General features: G+C 48.9%; 1 protein-coding gene across 1 annotated transcript in view; it reads right to left on the reverse strand.

Moving 5' to 3' along the window:
• Window positions 1-1,373: 1,373 nt before the first annotated feature.
• Window positions 1,374-16,511, reverse strand: part of LOC144888205 (C-X-C chemokine receptor type 2-like) — a 30,667-nt gene continuing 15,529 nt past the window's right edge. Inside the window, exon 4 of the mRNA XM_078783008.1 lies at window positions 1,374-4,947. Coding sequence (XP_078639134.1) covers window positions 4,411-4,947 — 537 coding nt within the window. The 3' untranslated portion in view covers window positions 1,374-4,410. The remainder of the gene's footprint in view (window positions 4,948-16,511) is intronic.

Here is a 16,511-nt window from a genome sequence, read left to right on the forward strand (position 1 = left end):
AAAGGTCTGAGGGGTCTCAGCAGTCTAAACGTAATTAATAGGGTTAACAAGCGTTACGCCTAGGTCCCCCGTCGGTGAAGTGATGTGAGTTGACAAAGTGGAAGACGCAGAAAACATGCTATGATATGATATTTCGCTCACAAGGTTCAGACATACATGGAGGCGGCCATCTTGGATTTTGACGTGGCCACCCAATTTTCAATAGCGTTCTTCCGTAGGCCTAGATACACACACACACCAGATTAGAAGTTGGTACCTCGCATATTTTTCAAGATATTCTTCTCACAAGGTTCAGACATACATGGCGGCGGCCATCTTGGATTTTGACGTGGCGACCCAATTTTCAATAGCGTTCTTCCTTATGCCGAGATACACCCACACACCAGATTAGAAGTTGGTACTTCGCTTATTTTTCAAGATATTCCTCTCACAAGGTTAAGATATACATGGCATCAGACATCCATGGCGGCGGCCATCTTGGATTTTGACGTGGGTTGCACCCACACACCAAATTCGAATGCGGTCCTTCGCTTACACACGCACACATGCCCGCACGCACGGACACACGGACGGAGGGGAAAGCCATAGTCCCCCTTTCGCTACGCTGTGCGACGGGGGACAATTAAGAGGGTGTTAATTTTATTTGAAGAAGAAGAAGACGTTTGCGTCGCATATAGACAGACATACATAACTACATAACCATATACGTTTGCTCTATTATAATGAATATATGATATGACATGAATAAGGCTTACGATATCGTCTCATCCCTTGAACACGATCAATGGACTCCCCAATTTTCGCTGTGTTCACGGTTTGAATTATTACCCTGAGGTAATGTGGAGGCGTTTCGTGGATATGAATAAGGCTAACTTATTCATACAGGCAGGGAGATTCATCAGTGTGGGTGCTGCCCCTTGGGTGGATGCTAAACGGGGTGTCGCATCTGCTGGCATGTTGGTGGGCATTAAAGATCGCACTGTGTCCTTCGCGAAGAGTAGGCGAGCTATCGCATGCACCATGAACGAATTCCAAATTCCTGTTGGGAAAGCAATGGCAAACCACCCTTGCCAAGAAACTGCTTCGACAGCACCGACGCTTTGCAACAGAGTCCGGTCAATCAGAACCCAAAGATTGTTCTGTGTCTACGCGTTAAGGGTTCATTAGCGAAAACACTCGGCAATCATGTAAGAATGCTTCTTAAAAGCAGACAAAGCAGGAAAAAGAAAAGGGAAATAAGGGGAGAAAAGGAAGGAAAAACTTGCAGCTGTTGCATTTCAGGATGCACTTTGAAAGAGGAATGAATCACAAACCCTTCCAATAATACATACTTATGTTTCCAGGAAAAGTCAAAGAACACTTTCAACACAATATTTGGCTTCAGATAAAAGAAGGAATTTATTTACTTTTGCTGGTAAGTCATGTAAAAAACATCTGGATGTAAATGTACAGTCATGTACATCCAGAAAAGTTGGGAGATTATTAGCAAATGATTTCAATGATGGTACAAAAATTAGTTGTAAATGTAAAGCGTCTTAAAAGCCATTAAAGTACAAAATATACTCAAAAACTGCACAGTTATCCAAAGGATGAATGATATTGTATAATAGAGTGAAATGTTTTTGCAGATAATGGAAGGACCAAAAATAAATTGAATATAAAGGACTAAAAAGAGACTAAACATATAAAGGACTTCCTTCTCTACTATGGTGTGAGAAAGGTCTTTAAAAATGCAAAAAATAAACCAGTTTTTTGCTTGGAAACCCTTTGGTAGTCAATCAGTTTGGTCTCTGTCTCTGATACTCCCCCTCTCCTCTTGGTCACCGAACAATGAATGGATTATCAGAATTACAATCAGGGGCTCATGGTACTCCCTCCGGATAGTCGGGCATTCAAAAAACTATACTTTCTCGGAATGCACCTGGAAATTTGATACACTATACTACTACAGCATCCAGCACTCCCTTCCAACCTGGTAAGGATATCAGGGTCATCCCACCCAGCTGTACCAGTCTGTGCAATGCAGTCATAGACCTTGGGAATAATTGGCTTCTCCCTCTGGAAGACTGCAGGCTGATCAATGGCTTTTATCTGTCACTTTTCTGCAGGCCTTGTTCCATATGCATTCTCATTTTCAATCTGCGCAGACCACTTTACAATAGAATAAACACTGTTTCAATCGCCAGGTACACCTATCCTAACACCCATAAAAATTTCACTTTTTTGGGAGAAATATCAATATTTGGGAGAATTTTTCTCAATCAAAAAAGTTTTTTTGGAAGCGTTTTCCCCTTTGTAAATTGTTTGGGGCCATATATTTATTATGTATGCAAATGAGAAGGAAACTACCTTTTGACAAAGACTCTTCGAGTTAGGCGAGTTATCACTGTGACTCGGAACAAATTCCAAATTCCTGCCTGAACTTCCGTTACCAAGTGGTCTGGTCTTCTTGGGTATTCATTGACACCAGGTTATGTACATGGCTTGCTATTCCAGAGTGTGGTTGATATGCATGTGTGGGTTGCACCTCCTACACGTTTAAACAAATTCATACTCCCAGGTGTTCACACGTCATCACGTTGTTGTCTTAGACTAGGAATTGCTAATGATCATCAAATGAATTAATCAGGCGTTTATGCTGTTAATGCTTGAAATGTCCCTATGTTTAGCCTTAAAGGTTGAAACAAGCAATTCTTAAACATGAATAGAGAGTTCACAGAACACGTTTCTCCATGCAGTGTTCAAGTGAGTAAGTATATATACTTCAATCGACGTAAAATAATGATTTTAAAGATGGTTAAACAAATAGCACCACTGAAGCAGTCCTATACATCACCCTTGTGCATCACCTTATTTAACATGTTCAAGTACTGCAAAACTGGAGGTTCTTGGAAGTGATAAGAAGGCAATTTGTGTTCTCCAGTGTTCAAGCATATAAATCAATTTAAATAAAATAAAGATTGTAAAAGTCGTTAAAAAAAAAAGTGACCGCTGTTTTACCACCATTGACGTAGTCGATTACACCACCCTATTTAACATGTAAGATTAGTTATTCATGCCTGTTGTATGCGTCGTTTATAACATCCTCAAAAACAATAAATGTCCTGTTTGGAATTATTTTCAAATTTGTTTGACTGCCAGACTGGAAGACAGAGAAAAATAATTATCTTGCTCCTCTCTGCGCAATAGTGCGCATGTGCAAGTGAGACAAATTCAGAGGCAAAGTACTGTTAAACGGCAGGATTGTTTTCCAATTCATGTTCCCATTTGTGTTCAAAATATCCCATAGTTCAAAATAAATATGTTCCCAAATTCATGGCCGCCATATAACGTGGGACGTCATAGTTTACAAATATCTTTCCCACATCAGTAGCTGATCATATATGTGACATTTTGCACTGATCCGCTAAGAGATACTCCAGAAAAGATTATTGAAGTTTTTGCTTGAATTCAAGATGGCGTCCAAACAACATGACTGATGTCATAGTTGGCAAATATTTCCCCCCATCGGAAGTTAAACGTGTTTCAAGTTTTGTATCGATCGAAAAGCGTTCGAAGAAGCGGGTTTTTAAAGTTTTATTTTTAAATCCAATATGGCCACCAAATCACGTGACTGATGACGTATTTTTTCTCAAACTCTTATCCACATGGCAAGGCGAAAATATTTGCTAAATTTCACGTTGCTCCGTTTAGCGGTTCTGGAGAAGAAGATGTTTAAAGTTTATGACGTCACAGGCAATGGCAGCCAATGTAAGTCAAAAGTGAAAAACAAAATTCATGATGCACTAAGTTACATTGGTATCCATAATGAGTTAAAGTTTCGCAGAGCTATCTATAACGGTTTTCTCGGAATCGTCTCCACAAAATGTGAGGATAATAATCCTTACAACAACAATAGACTTCCAGTGGGAACCTCACTGGAAGCCTAAATATGTTGTCAATGTTGTAATTGTGTGTTGCCTTTCATTGGTGAACAAAACTGAGAATAATGAGAAATAGTAATTTGGGATTATTATGGCGTTTTGGATTGTTTTCAGACCATTCTGCATTGCCAAAGGCAGCACCAACGTATCTGTTAACCATGTGCTTATGGTCTCAACACAATGTCACTTCCCAACTACACTCCTTTCATCGATGCTCTTTTGTGTGTTTGCAACGAACATGGCAGAATCCAACAAGTTTTCCAATCAGTATTTTTTTGTTTTATTGACAACGGAAGCGATGCTCACCTCATTTGTTGTCTAATAGCACATAATAGTTATTTGTATTACCTTTGAATAAGCTACAAGGTTGGCAGAGGGAAGTGGTGACCATGAAACTAATTTTGTTTGATTGAGAAATGTTAAAGTTTTTTTTTATGAGTTACACAAGTTATAACACCCATCACAAAATATTTCTCCAAGTGCCACTTTATAAAGAGACAGATGCAGTGCTGTCTGTTTCAGAAGCCCCGGACCTGCCATAAACCTTTCTGAGCTTGATATGCTTCTGCAGGAACTTATCATTGATGCATCCCATCTCCCGGAAAAGCTTGAGTGAATTGTTGCGAAATTTGACACCGATGAACACATACAGGAAGGGGTTCAGGCAGCAATGCAGGAAACCCAGTGTTTGGGTGACTGCAATGGCTTGGTCGAGGTCCTCGTACATCTCACAAGATGGTTTGATATGCTTGAAGCGGACGAGCGTGTCTACAAAGATGGTTATGTTGTAGGGCAGCCAGCAAATAAAGAAAACGATCACCACAGCCAAGATGACCTTAATAACTTTGTTTTTCGTAAAGCTTCGACTGCTGCGTAATGAGAGTATGATGTTGCTATAGCAGAAGAACATGAACAGCAATGGAATGATGAATGCAAGTGTGTGATGCATGATACGGCTGGTCAGCTGCATCTCCTCCGCATTCTCGTATGAGTAAGCAAGCTCACAAACCGTCCTGTTTTCATCCTTCAAGGGGTTTGGAAGAAAGAAATCACAAAGCTCATGAAAAGTATATTCTTTCCAGGAATGATAAATCACATGAAGCTATTAAAACAAGTAAAAATTCAAAATTACATTCAAGCTATCTCCTTTGGACATTTATCCCCTCCTCACCCCCTGTAAACCATACCAAAGCACTTCCCTTGACCCCTCTATGGAAGGTCTCAGATATGGGAATGACATGAGAATGTAATTTTTACGGGGACTAGCGTGACTCGGCGCGCTCCGCGCGCCTCACCACACGTCGTTTCAGAGGGGTAGGCATCTTTGACCATTTCGGTGTCTTTTGGGTCTTCAGGGAAATTTGGGTCCTCAGGGTCCATTGGATCCTCTGGGCGTTTAAGGGTGTTTTGGGTCTTTGAGGTGTTTTGGGTCTTCAGGGTCTTCAGAGTCTTCTGGGTCTTCAGGGGCTTTTGGGTCTTATGGTTCTTCTTTGTCTTCAAGGGTCTTTGGGTCTTTGGGGTATTTTTGGTCTTTGGGGTGTTTTGGGTGTTCGGGGTGTATTGGGTCTTCAGGGTGTTTTGGGTCTTCGGGTCGTTTTGGGTTTTCGGGGTCTTTTGGGTTTTTGGGTATTCATGGTCTTTTCGAGCCTCAGGGCCTTGAAGGGTATTTTGGGTCTTCAGGGGTCTTGGTGGTCTGAAGGGTCTTGGGTGAATTAAAGGGTCATCAAAGGTCTGAGGGGTCTCAGCAGTCTTAAAGCAATTAAGAGGGTTAATTAAGAGGGTGGTAATTTTATTTGAAGAAGAAGAAGAAGACGTTTTCGTCGCATACAAACACAGCGACATAATGACATAACCATATACGTTTGCTCTATTATAAGAAGATGGGGCACCCTCTCTTTGGGAACTTTTAAAGTGCACTTCGTCTCTTTCTAGAATTTCAAATAATGCTAGTTTATACCAAGAAGAAGTTGTTAAAAACGGATATGCAGATTATAGTTAAACTGGAATGTAATAATTCAGTGCAAATCAATTCTCATGAGCCAGAAAAGTTAATGAGATAGCAGCAAAGCATTGATAGATTAAACATTGAGATGAGTATAATTCTCGGAATTATATCACTTTCTCATTTTCTTCACGTATTTGTGGAAGTAGTGTTGGGAATGGGCAGTCCCATGAAAATTATCAAGTCTCACATACAGACTCAGGGATTGCCTGGACTCTGCGATAATTGAAGAGGTAATAGCACCCCTGGCCAGGAAGTGGCAGCAGAAGCAAAGGGCATCGGGGAAAGTTCCCAACACGCAATGCCTGACTGTATCCTGGTGCCAAGATTATACGATTTACTGCTGCCTTGACCTTGACTATTTATTGATTCCATGTGTTTCAGGTAGTAGAGGGATTGTTTGCATCTAAAGAGAAGGGACAAGAGAGCTGTTCGAACCAGACGTGATCCAGAGGAAGTTTATTTTGTGATCGATCAGCATAGGACTATCAGTCAACAATGTCAAGTTCCTGATGAAGTCATATCTTTTTGATCGAAGCTCCACCAATGAGGTTACTGTAGCGGTTACCGCTGGATGTACATAATCGCCTTGCACCGGCCAGAACACGGCCAGACGCGCCTCTCCCGGGCATGCCCGGACTCACTGTTCCCGGGCACGCCCGAACCTCCCGGGCACGCCCGGTCTCGTCTTTCCCGGGCATGCCCGCTCTCGCCCTTCCAGGGCTCGCCCAGAGCGTCCGGGCATGCCCGCTATCGCCTTTCCAGGGCTCGCCCAGAGCGTCCGGGCATGCCCGCTATCGCCTTTCCAGGGCACGCCCAGAGCGTCCGGGCATGCCCGATATCGCCTTTCCAGGGCTCGCCCAGAGCGTCCGGGCATGCCCGCTATCGCCTTTCCAGTGCTCGCCCAGAGCGCCCAGGCACGCCCAGCCTCGACTTGCCAGGCCGCAGCCAAACACGCCCGGGCAGGTCCAGACTCGCCTTTCCAAGGCTCGCCCTTGATACCCGGGCATGCCCGGTATAGCTTTTGCCAGGCAAACTTCCCGACATAAATGTGCATATATATTGTTGCCCGATAAACGGGCTTGTCAGAATACCTGAGCTGTTTTGTTTCAATAAAGCAACTCGGACGAATTCCGTCTTTGGTCGCGTCAATTCTTTCGACTCGCGTTGGAGCGCAGTTCCTTCATTGGTGACCTACCGACATGGATACGGCAGTGACGCTTAAACTGCCTACCTTCTGGGAGACTCACGCGGCTGTTTGGTTCGCCCAGGCGGACTCCCAGTTCGCCCTGCGAGGCATCACCGCGGACGACACCCGCTTTCACCATGTTGTGGCGGCGCTCGGTTCCACCACCGCGGCCCGCGCCTTGAGCCTCCTCCAGCACCCGCCGGCTGCTGACAAATACGACGCGCTGAAGACGCTCCTCCTCGGCGCTTTCGCCCTCTCACCGGCAGCACGCGCACGGCGCCTGCTTGACCTGCCCGAGCTCGGCGACACGCGCCCGTCCGAGCGCATGGACTATATGCTCTCGTTGCTCGGCGAGCACTCTCCGGCATTCCTGTTCCGGGAGCTGTTCCTCCGTCATCTGCCTAACCCGGTACGCCTCACCCTGGCTGGCACGTTGATCACGGATTCCCGCGCCCTCGCCAGGGAAGCCGATAAGATCTCCTCGGCCGGCCAGCACATCGGCGCGGTTACCTGGAGCCCGCCGCCGTCCGAGGCGACGCCCACGACGCCCGAGCGCCCTGCGCGGTTGGAGGCCGAACTGCCGGTGCAACTGGCGGCCGCCACGCCGCACCGCCCGCTTCCGACACGACGGCCGGGGCCTCCACCTGACCGGGCGTGGTGTTATTACCACGCCAGGTTCGGACACAAGGCTCGGACGTGCCGGCCCCCGTGCACTTTCGGCAGGTCGGGAAACGGCTGGGCCGGCGTTCATTCCCAGCCATGAGCGCCGGCCACTCGGGCAACTTGCTGTTTATTCGGGACAAAGCGTCTGGACGGCGTTTCCTGTGCGACACCGGCGCCCAACTGAGCGTCATACCTGCCTCCGAGCAGGACAGGCTGGACGCAGTTTGCGGCCCCTCTTTGGTCGCTGCTAATGGCTCGGCCATACACACTTTCGGCCCACGCGTCGTCACCCTCTGCTTCGGCAGCCAGCGCTTTCAATGGACTTTTGTTACCACCAGCGTCCCCGTGGCTTTGCTGGGCGCCGACTTCCTCTGCGCGCACGGGCTGCTGGTCGACGTCAAACGACGTCGCCTTGTCCACGCCGAGACCTTCAGCTCCCTGGCGTGCACAATGAGCAGCTCCGCGCCGACCGAACTGGCGTGCGCCCTCCCGGCAACGAACGAGTTCGCTCGCCTGCTCGTGGAATTCCCGGCCCTCACGCGGCCGACGTTTTCGGCCGTCGCGGTGCGGCACGGGATCGAGCACCACATACCCACTACGGGCCCGCCGGTCTACGCCAGGGCCCGCCGCCTCGACCCAGCCAAGCTCGCCGTGGCAAAGGCCGAATTCGACGCGTTGGAGCACTTCGGCATCGTGCGGCGCTCCGATAGCGCGTGGGCCTCGCCACTGCACATCGTGCCAAAGCCGGGGGGTGGATGGCGCCCGTGTGGCGACTACCGCCGTCTCAATGACGCTACCACCCCCGACAGGTACCCGATCCCGCATATTCAGGACTTTTCCGCCCGTTTGGCGGGACGGGTCATCTTTTCGAAAATTGACCTGATACGGGGCTACCACCAGGTACCTGTCCGGGCGGCCGACGTCCCGAAGACGGCCGTCATCACGCCGTTCGGCCTGTTCGAATTTTTGCGGATGCCGTTTGGCCTCAAGAACGCGGCCCAGGCGTTCCAGCGCTTGATGGACGGCGTGCTGCGCGACCTGCCGTTTCTTTTCGTCTATCTGGACGACATCCTCGTCGCCAGCACGTCCCGCGCCGAGCACCTCCTCCACCTCCGAACACTGTTCGGTCGCCTCAGCGAGCACGGCTTAATTGTCAACCCGGTCAAATGCCAATTCGGCGCGACGACCGTTGACTTTTTGGGCCACCGCATCACCAAGACCGGGGCCGTGCCGCTGCCGACCAAGGTCGAGGCCATCACCACGTTCCCGCGTCCCCGTTCCATCAAGGCCCTCCAAGAGTTCCTCGGCATGGTGAATTTTTATCACCGATTCGTGCCCCGCGCTGCTCAGCTCATGCGGCCCCTTTACGAGGCCCTCCGGGGCAAGCCGGCCAAGCATGACATTGTTTGGTCCGCGGCCATGGACGCGGCCTTCGCCAGTGCCAAACGGGCCCTCGCCGACGCAACGCTGCTGGCTCACCCGGTGCTCAACGCGCCCATCGCCCTCACTACGGACGCCTCCAACTACGCGGTGGGTGCCGTCCATGAGCAATGGGTGGACGGGGTTTGGCAGCCACTCGCTTTTTTCAGCCGGCAACTCCGGCCGAACGAGTTAAACTACAGCACGTTCGACCGCGAGCTGCTCGGGCTATTCCTGGCCGTTCGCCATTTCCGACACCTCCTGGAGGGCCGCCCGTTCACGGCTTTCGTCGACCACAAGCCGTTGGTCTACGCAATGGCTAAGGCCACGGAGCCGTGGTCGGCCCGCCAGCAGCGCGACCTCTCCGCCGTGTCGGAGTTCACCACGGACATCCAGCACGTCGCCGGCAAAGACAACGCCGTGGCCGACTGCCTTTCGCGGGCCAGCGCGAACGCGGTCCACCTCGGCGTGGACTTCACGCTCATGGCGGCCGACCAGACCACCGACGCCTCGGTGCAGGCACTCCGCATGGCGGACACGGGCCTCCGCCTGGCCGACATCCCCTTCGCGGGCACCGTCCTGCTCTGCGACGTCTCCCAGGGCCAGCCTCGCCCCATCGTGCCCGTTTCCTGGCAGCGCTGCATCTTCGCCTCCATCCACGGCCTTTCTCACCCGGGCCGGAAAGCTTCTCAGAAGCTGGTGTCGGCGCGTTTCGTCTGGCACGGCCTTCGACGAAACATCCGCGACTGGGCCAACGCCTGCACGGCCTGCCAGCGAGCCAAGGTCCACCGCCACACCCAGGCCCCGCTGGCACCTTTCGCCGTGCCTGAACGGCGTTTCGACCACGTCCACGTGGACCTGGTGGGTCCCCTGCCCCCCTCGCAGGGGTTCACCCACCTGCTCACCATGGTGGACAGGACCACCAGGTGGCCGGAGGCCGTGCCCCTCACCTCCACCACCACCGCCGACGTGGCGCAGGCGTTCATCACCACCTGGGTCGCGCGCTTCGGTGCACCAGCGGACATCTCGTCCGACCGCGGCCCACAGTTCACGTCTGAGCTTTGGGGCGCGGTCGCCCGTTCGTTGGGGGTCACGCTGCACCGCACCACGGCCTACCACCCCCAAGCCAATGGGTTGTGCGAGCGGTTTCACCGCTCCATGAAGGCCGCACTCATGGCCGGCCTTCAGGACGACGGTTGGGCCGACCGGCTGCCGTGGGTCCTTTTGGGCCTTCGCACGGCCCCCAAGGAAGACCTCCAGGCGTCCGCCGCCGAGCTCGTCTACGGCCAGCCACTCCGCATCCCGGGCGAATTCGTGCCTGACGCTACCAGTCCCTGGTCCGCCGCTCGCCAGCGCTCGGACCCCCAGGAGGCCGCCCGACGATTTGCCCCCGTGCCGACGTCCCGCCACGGTGGCCCCCAGTCCTACGTCCCCCCGGCGCTTCGCACAGCGGAGTACGTCTTTGTGCGTCATGACGCGCACCGGGGGCCACTCCGGCCGCCGTACGACGGGCCCTTCCGGGTCCTGCGACGGGGCGACAAGTCTTTCATCGTCGACTTCGGCGGCCGGCCGGACCGGATTTCTGTGGACCGCCTCAAACCGGCGCACATGGACGTCGACCGACCACCACGGTTGGCCCTTCCTCCGCGGCGAGGCCGCCCCCCGTCCACAGTTCCCCCCGCTCGACCACCCACCACCACGTCAGACCCCTCCCCACGACCCTCCAGGGGTCGCTTCGGCCGGGTCATCCGGACCCCCCTTAAATTGACCCTGCCGGTGCAGGTCGATTCTGGAGGGGCGTGTGTAGCGGTTACCGCTGGATGTACATAATCGCCTTGCACCGGCCAGAACACGGCCAGACGCGCCTCTCCCGGGCATGCCCGGACTCACTGTTCCCGGGCACGCCCGAACTTCCCGGGGACGCCCGGTCTCGTCTTTCCCGGGCATGCCCGCTCTCGCCTTTCCAGGGCTCGCCCAGAGCGTCCGGGCATGCCCGCTATCGCCTTTCCAGGGCTCGCCCAGAGCGTCCGGGCATGCCCGCTATCGCCTTTCCAGGGCACGCCCAGAGCGTCCGGGCATGCCCGCTATCGCCTTTCCAGGGCTCGCCCAGAGCGTCCGGGCATGCCCGCTATCGCCTTTCCAGTGCTCGCCCAGAGCGCCCGGGCACGCCCAGCCTCGACTTGCCAGGCCGCAGCCAAACACGCCCGGGCAGGTCCAGACTCGCCTTTCCAAGGCTCGCCCTTGATACCCGGGCATGCCCGGTATAGCTTTTGCCGGGCAAACTTCCCGACATAAATGTGTATATATATATTGTTGCCCGATAAACGGGCTTGTCAGAATACCTGAGCTGTTTTGTTTCAATAAAGCAACTCGGACGAATTCCGTCTTTGGTCGCGTCAATTCTTTCGACTCGCGTTGGAGCGCAGTTCCTTCATTACCATTGAAAGGCTCAGAGAAGCAGCAGGCTGGAGGCCGGAAGGACAGCACAAGTAGTCAGGTTCACTGTTTTTTCGTTCAAAATTTTGGTAGATTAGCAAAACTATACATTTCTGGAATACTCAGAGCATGATGAATCCAAAAATTAATGTTTACATTTGCGTAGACACCTTTGCGAAAATGACCCTCAGGACAGTGATGAAGATCTGTAAAAGCATATTCCTGAACGGTATAGACCTCGTAGATCCTGTGTATAGGACTTATAGTTCAATCTGATACTAACAAGGCTGCTTTCTTGCTTTATAACCCCATACCTATAACTTCAAAGGACTTGCAATATCATGTATTATGTAATACAGTTATATCACAAATATAAAGACAATGGTTTTCAATTACCTTTGTTTGTTGCTTTTCTATAATCCTGAGCACTATTTTGAGGCCTTTATTGGATTCCTTGACCCAGAAAACATAGGATTAGCATATTTAATTAAGTCTCTAGGTTGACTAGAAGCCGAGATCGCGCAAAATATGTATTTTATGGCGGCCATTTTCAAAATCCAAAATGGCGGCCATGCAGGTGTCTGTGCAAATGCCAACATTGATTTTCAGATTCTCCATGCTCTGAAGATTCCAAAAATGTACAGGTTTGCTAATCCCAAAATTTTGAAAGAAACTATATTTGTTAACATCGTGAACCTGACTATCTTCATCACTGTCCTGAGTGTCATTTTCGCAAAGGTGTCTACGCAAATGTAAACATTAATTTTTGGATTCCTCATGCTCTGAATATTCCAAAAATGTATAGTTTTGCTAATCTACCAAAATTTGGAACGAAATTATATTTGTCAACATAGTGAACCTGACTAAAGTTGAGAAACACATCAGCAGTGAGGATTGCTTAAGTGACAGAAATGTAGACTGATATAAGGTGGAAGCAGGAAAGGTGATCCCAGTATGGGGGCCATCTCGAAAGGTTCCTTCCAGGCAGAATGAATATCAAACATTGCACATGCCCAAGTTACGGCAGCAAGGAAGGGGGAAGTAGACTACTCTTGCAGTGGAGGTGAACACCCACCCAGGCAGTGGTGGGAGTTCATTATTGGCAGAGGTAGCAGAGCTATGGATATTGCTTCCATTTAAATGAACACTCAGACTGAGAGAAGACCAAGGCTCAACGAGAGGGGATGTGGAACCTGTCGGAATCGTCAGGTTCACTATGTTTTTTCGTTCGAAATCATGGTAGATTAGCAAACCTATACATTTTTGGAAACGTTATTACATGGAAAATCTGAAAATCAATGTTTACATTTGCCAATTCCGACCAATTCGATTCGACCAATTCGACCAATTGGACCAATCGACCAATTCCATTCGACCAATTCGACCATTCGACCAATCGCTTCGATCGACCATTCGACCAATTCGATCGATTCGATCGATTCGATTCATCGAATTCGATTCGATCGACCATTCGACCAATTCGATTTGCCAATCAATTTGACCGACCTTTGCTTGTGTGGAACGGACTGTGAAAACGATGCGGACTATATTGTCGGATACGACACACAGGACAGTGATGACGAACTCTAAATGGCATATTCTGTAATCGTGTATGTTTGATGCCATTGACTGCCTGTGTATATTTTGTCATTGACTGCCTGTGTAGATGTGAAGTTATACTGACTGCATGTGTATATATGATTTTGCTGACTGCCTGTGCATGTTTGGTGATATGAATTATTGTGACACATTTTGATGTTATTAACTGCCTGTACAAAATGATAACATGTATTTGATTATGCAACTTATCGCGAATATAAAGACAGTATTTTGCAATTCAAAACCTTTGATTCGTGTCTTACCATTCCCCATAGCACTAATTTGATACTTTCATTGGATTCCTTGTCCCTGAAAATATAGGTTTAGTATATTTTTAAAAGTTTTTAGGGTAATTAGAGGCAGAAATAGAACAAAATATGTATTTTACAGTGGCCATTTTGAAAATCCAAAATGGCCGCCATACAGGTATCTCTCCAAATGTAAACATTGATTTTTAGTTTCCTTATGCTATAACCTTTCCAAAAATGTATAGGTTTGCTAATCTACCATGATTTTGAACGAAATATAATTTATTGACACAGTGAACCTGACTAGAAAGGGAGAACCTGTAACCATTGCTTCACGTGTGGTCGATCAGGGCATATATGTCATGGGTGCTGATCACCCTCCTGATTCTAGGGAAATGGGGAGTTGTCACTGTGATAGCTCCAGTCGTGACCCAGGACAGTATTCCAAAAGTAGTAAAGTTTTGTAAGTATGTCAAGGAATGTGAGGAAGCCAAAATGGGGATAGTCTGTCATGAACACACAAAGTCATCTGAAGAAAGGCCAGAGACATGGTAGGGTGTGACCATCAGCAATCCGCAGTGTGATTGGTCAAATAGAATAGCAGCAAGTGGGTTATGGGGTGTCTACAAAGGTAAACCAGGATACACAGCTGCTGGAACTCAATGAGAGAGGTAGGTGTTGTGTGCACTGCATCCTGGATGAGGTAACAACTTCAGCCCTCTGGCACACACGAGTCCATGCATCCCAGCTTGCTGGAAGAGGTGACATTTGCCTTGGACAAGGGTGAGGTTAAAGAGCTGCTGGGCTGTGCCACTCTCATGGGAGTAGTGGCGAATCAGACAATGATTCCATTCTCAAATTGGGGTGTGTTGGAGTTTCCGTTGCACAGCAACACGAGCCCTAGTGGTGAATTAAGGATTCCAATGTTAATGTCAAGTGATCCCAACGTAGCAGAGGAACGCATTATTGGCAACAACATTATTGAAGAGCTCGTTGGGGATCAGAAGAAGAGACATACTGCTAAAGGGACAGCTGAAGCACACTGAAAGATGCTTTCTTATTGGAACCTGACAGAGCAAAGACGCTCATTCGGTTAAGACTGATAACTCACTCAGAGGGTGTAGATTTCCCCATCCATATTAGTTGCAAGACCAGAGAGGCAGAGGGTACAAGACAAGAGAGGAGGTGGAAGAAGGCAGGGACCTGTGACCTGTCTGATGGCAAAGTGATAGGCCCATCGACTCAGCTTCATTGCGAGATTTTCCATAGATCTTGAAAGCCTTAGTTTCCACGGCATCAAGCAGAGAAAGACGTGAGGCAGGGGCCACAGGGGAGAGCAGTGCTCCATCAAGCTACAAATGAAAGCCTTGTAGATGGATAGCAGCTCAGGTGTGCCAAGGTAGGACTTTGCATGACAGAGTATGCCCAGTTGGCATCTGGCTTTGGAGGCCAACCTTGAAATGTGGCTTGCCCAAGAGAGATCATGGCTGAAAATGAGACCCACAAACTTGAGTGACTGAACCTCTTTGAAACAGTTGTTGAGAAAGTAGATGGAAGGGTTTGCGGAATGGTCCTTTCAGAGAGAGAGAGAGTGAGTGTGTGGGATTTCTCAAGATTGAAAGACATGTTCCAAGTGTTTGACCAGTTTGTGATTTTGGTCAAGGTCTGAGGAGAGGGAACAGGCTGCTGCCTGTTTGTCAGAAGGATGAGGGATGTCACGGCAGAGAGTGGAGTCATCAGTAAAGAGATAAACATGATTTTTCAGAGAGATCATTGATGAAGATTACGAATAAGATGGGACCAAGAACACTGCCTTCGGGTACTCCAGGCTCCAGCCTTGATAGGGAGAGGAGCAGATAGGGTTCCGTTGAGAGCCACACATTGGTATAATCTTGGTATAATCCCTTTGGATGACCCTTTGGACTGAGTTCAGCCCATTCCAAGTTCCCACCGGGTCTTGGGGATAACATTTGTTTACCCAATCTTGATGCCAACCTAGCGTGTAGTAAGTGTTTTGTCGACCATGCCTAACAAATTCAAATGCTACTCCGGCATTACAAAGAACATAGCATGAAGCTCTCATCCAAGAAGTGTTGGCTGTTTTGGCAAACAGTGACATTCCTGGGAAAGACGGTGCCTGAATATGGCTGCATGTTTGGCCTGGTAGTCATAGGACTTCTCCTTCGGTGAAAGAAGCTTTTGTTTCAAAGCATTATTAAATTGTGGATTTATTGAAGTGCGTTTTCCTTTCCAAGGAAGAACAGATAGTGTGGTCTCCCTCATTGGCTCATGTGAATTATTTGACTTCTGAAGGTTAGATTATGAGGTTATGGTTTGAGTATCCACTAACATTAACACCAATTTTTTTCTTATATGTCCTCGCCCAAACATAAACGTGACCTCATTGGAGGTCACGTCTTTTCGAAGCTGTCCATGCGCTCACGCTTTCGAAGTTAAATTTTTCACAATTGTGTTTTTGTCGAAACTGTATCTGTCTTTCGGTGTGTGTACCTATAGTGTGTCTTCAGTAAGATTGTCGGTGTTAATTTTTCATACATGTATACAAAATCGTCGGTTAATTCATGTCGCGTATTCTGAGGCCTAGTAGGCTACCGTGTCCGACCTTGAGGCTTTGTTTTTCTCGCAGCGGTTCGTCGATTGCGCTGCAATTACTTTCGTTCTCTGTTTTTGTCCCAGTCTTTCACCCCATACTTCCTTGTTTAAAATCTCAACTCAAAAAAAAACAACCCCAAAAAATATTTCCTTCTCTGTTCTTATTCGCTTATTCGTTGTTCTTATTTGTTCGTTCGTTCTTCGATCACGTTGTTAAAAATGTTTAAAACTTTCACCTGAAGTACTGTATTCTGTCATATATTATAACACCTTTTTCTTCTTCTTCTTCTTCTATAAAAGGATGCTTTCGACTTGCTCACCAAATCTATTCATTCCAAAAAAAAATTCCATCACTTACAGTTCCTCTTTTCTACATTCCCGAAACTCTTCTGCACTCCACCCCTCCTTCAGCGTCCTCA

This window comes from Myxine glutinosa, chromosome 1 (genome assembly GCF_964187855.1).
Source record: "Myxine glutinosa chromosome 1, kmMyxGlut1.1, whole genome shotgun sequence".
Classification (NCBI taxonomy): Eukaryota; Metazoa; Chordata; class Myxini; order Myxiniformes; family Myxinidae; genus Myxine; species Myxine glutinosa.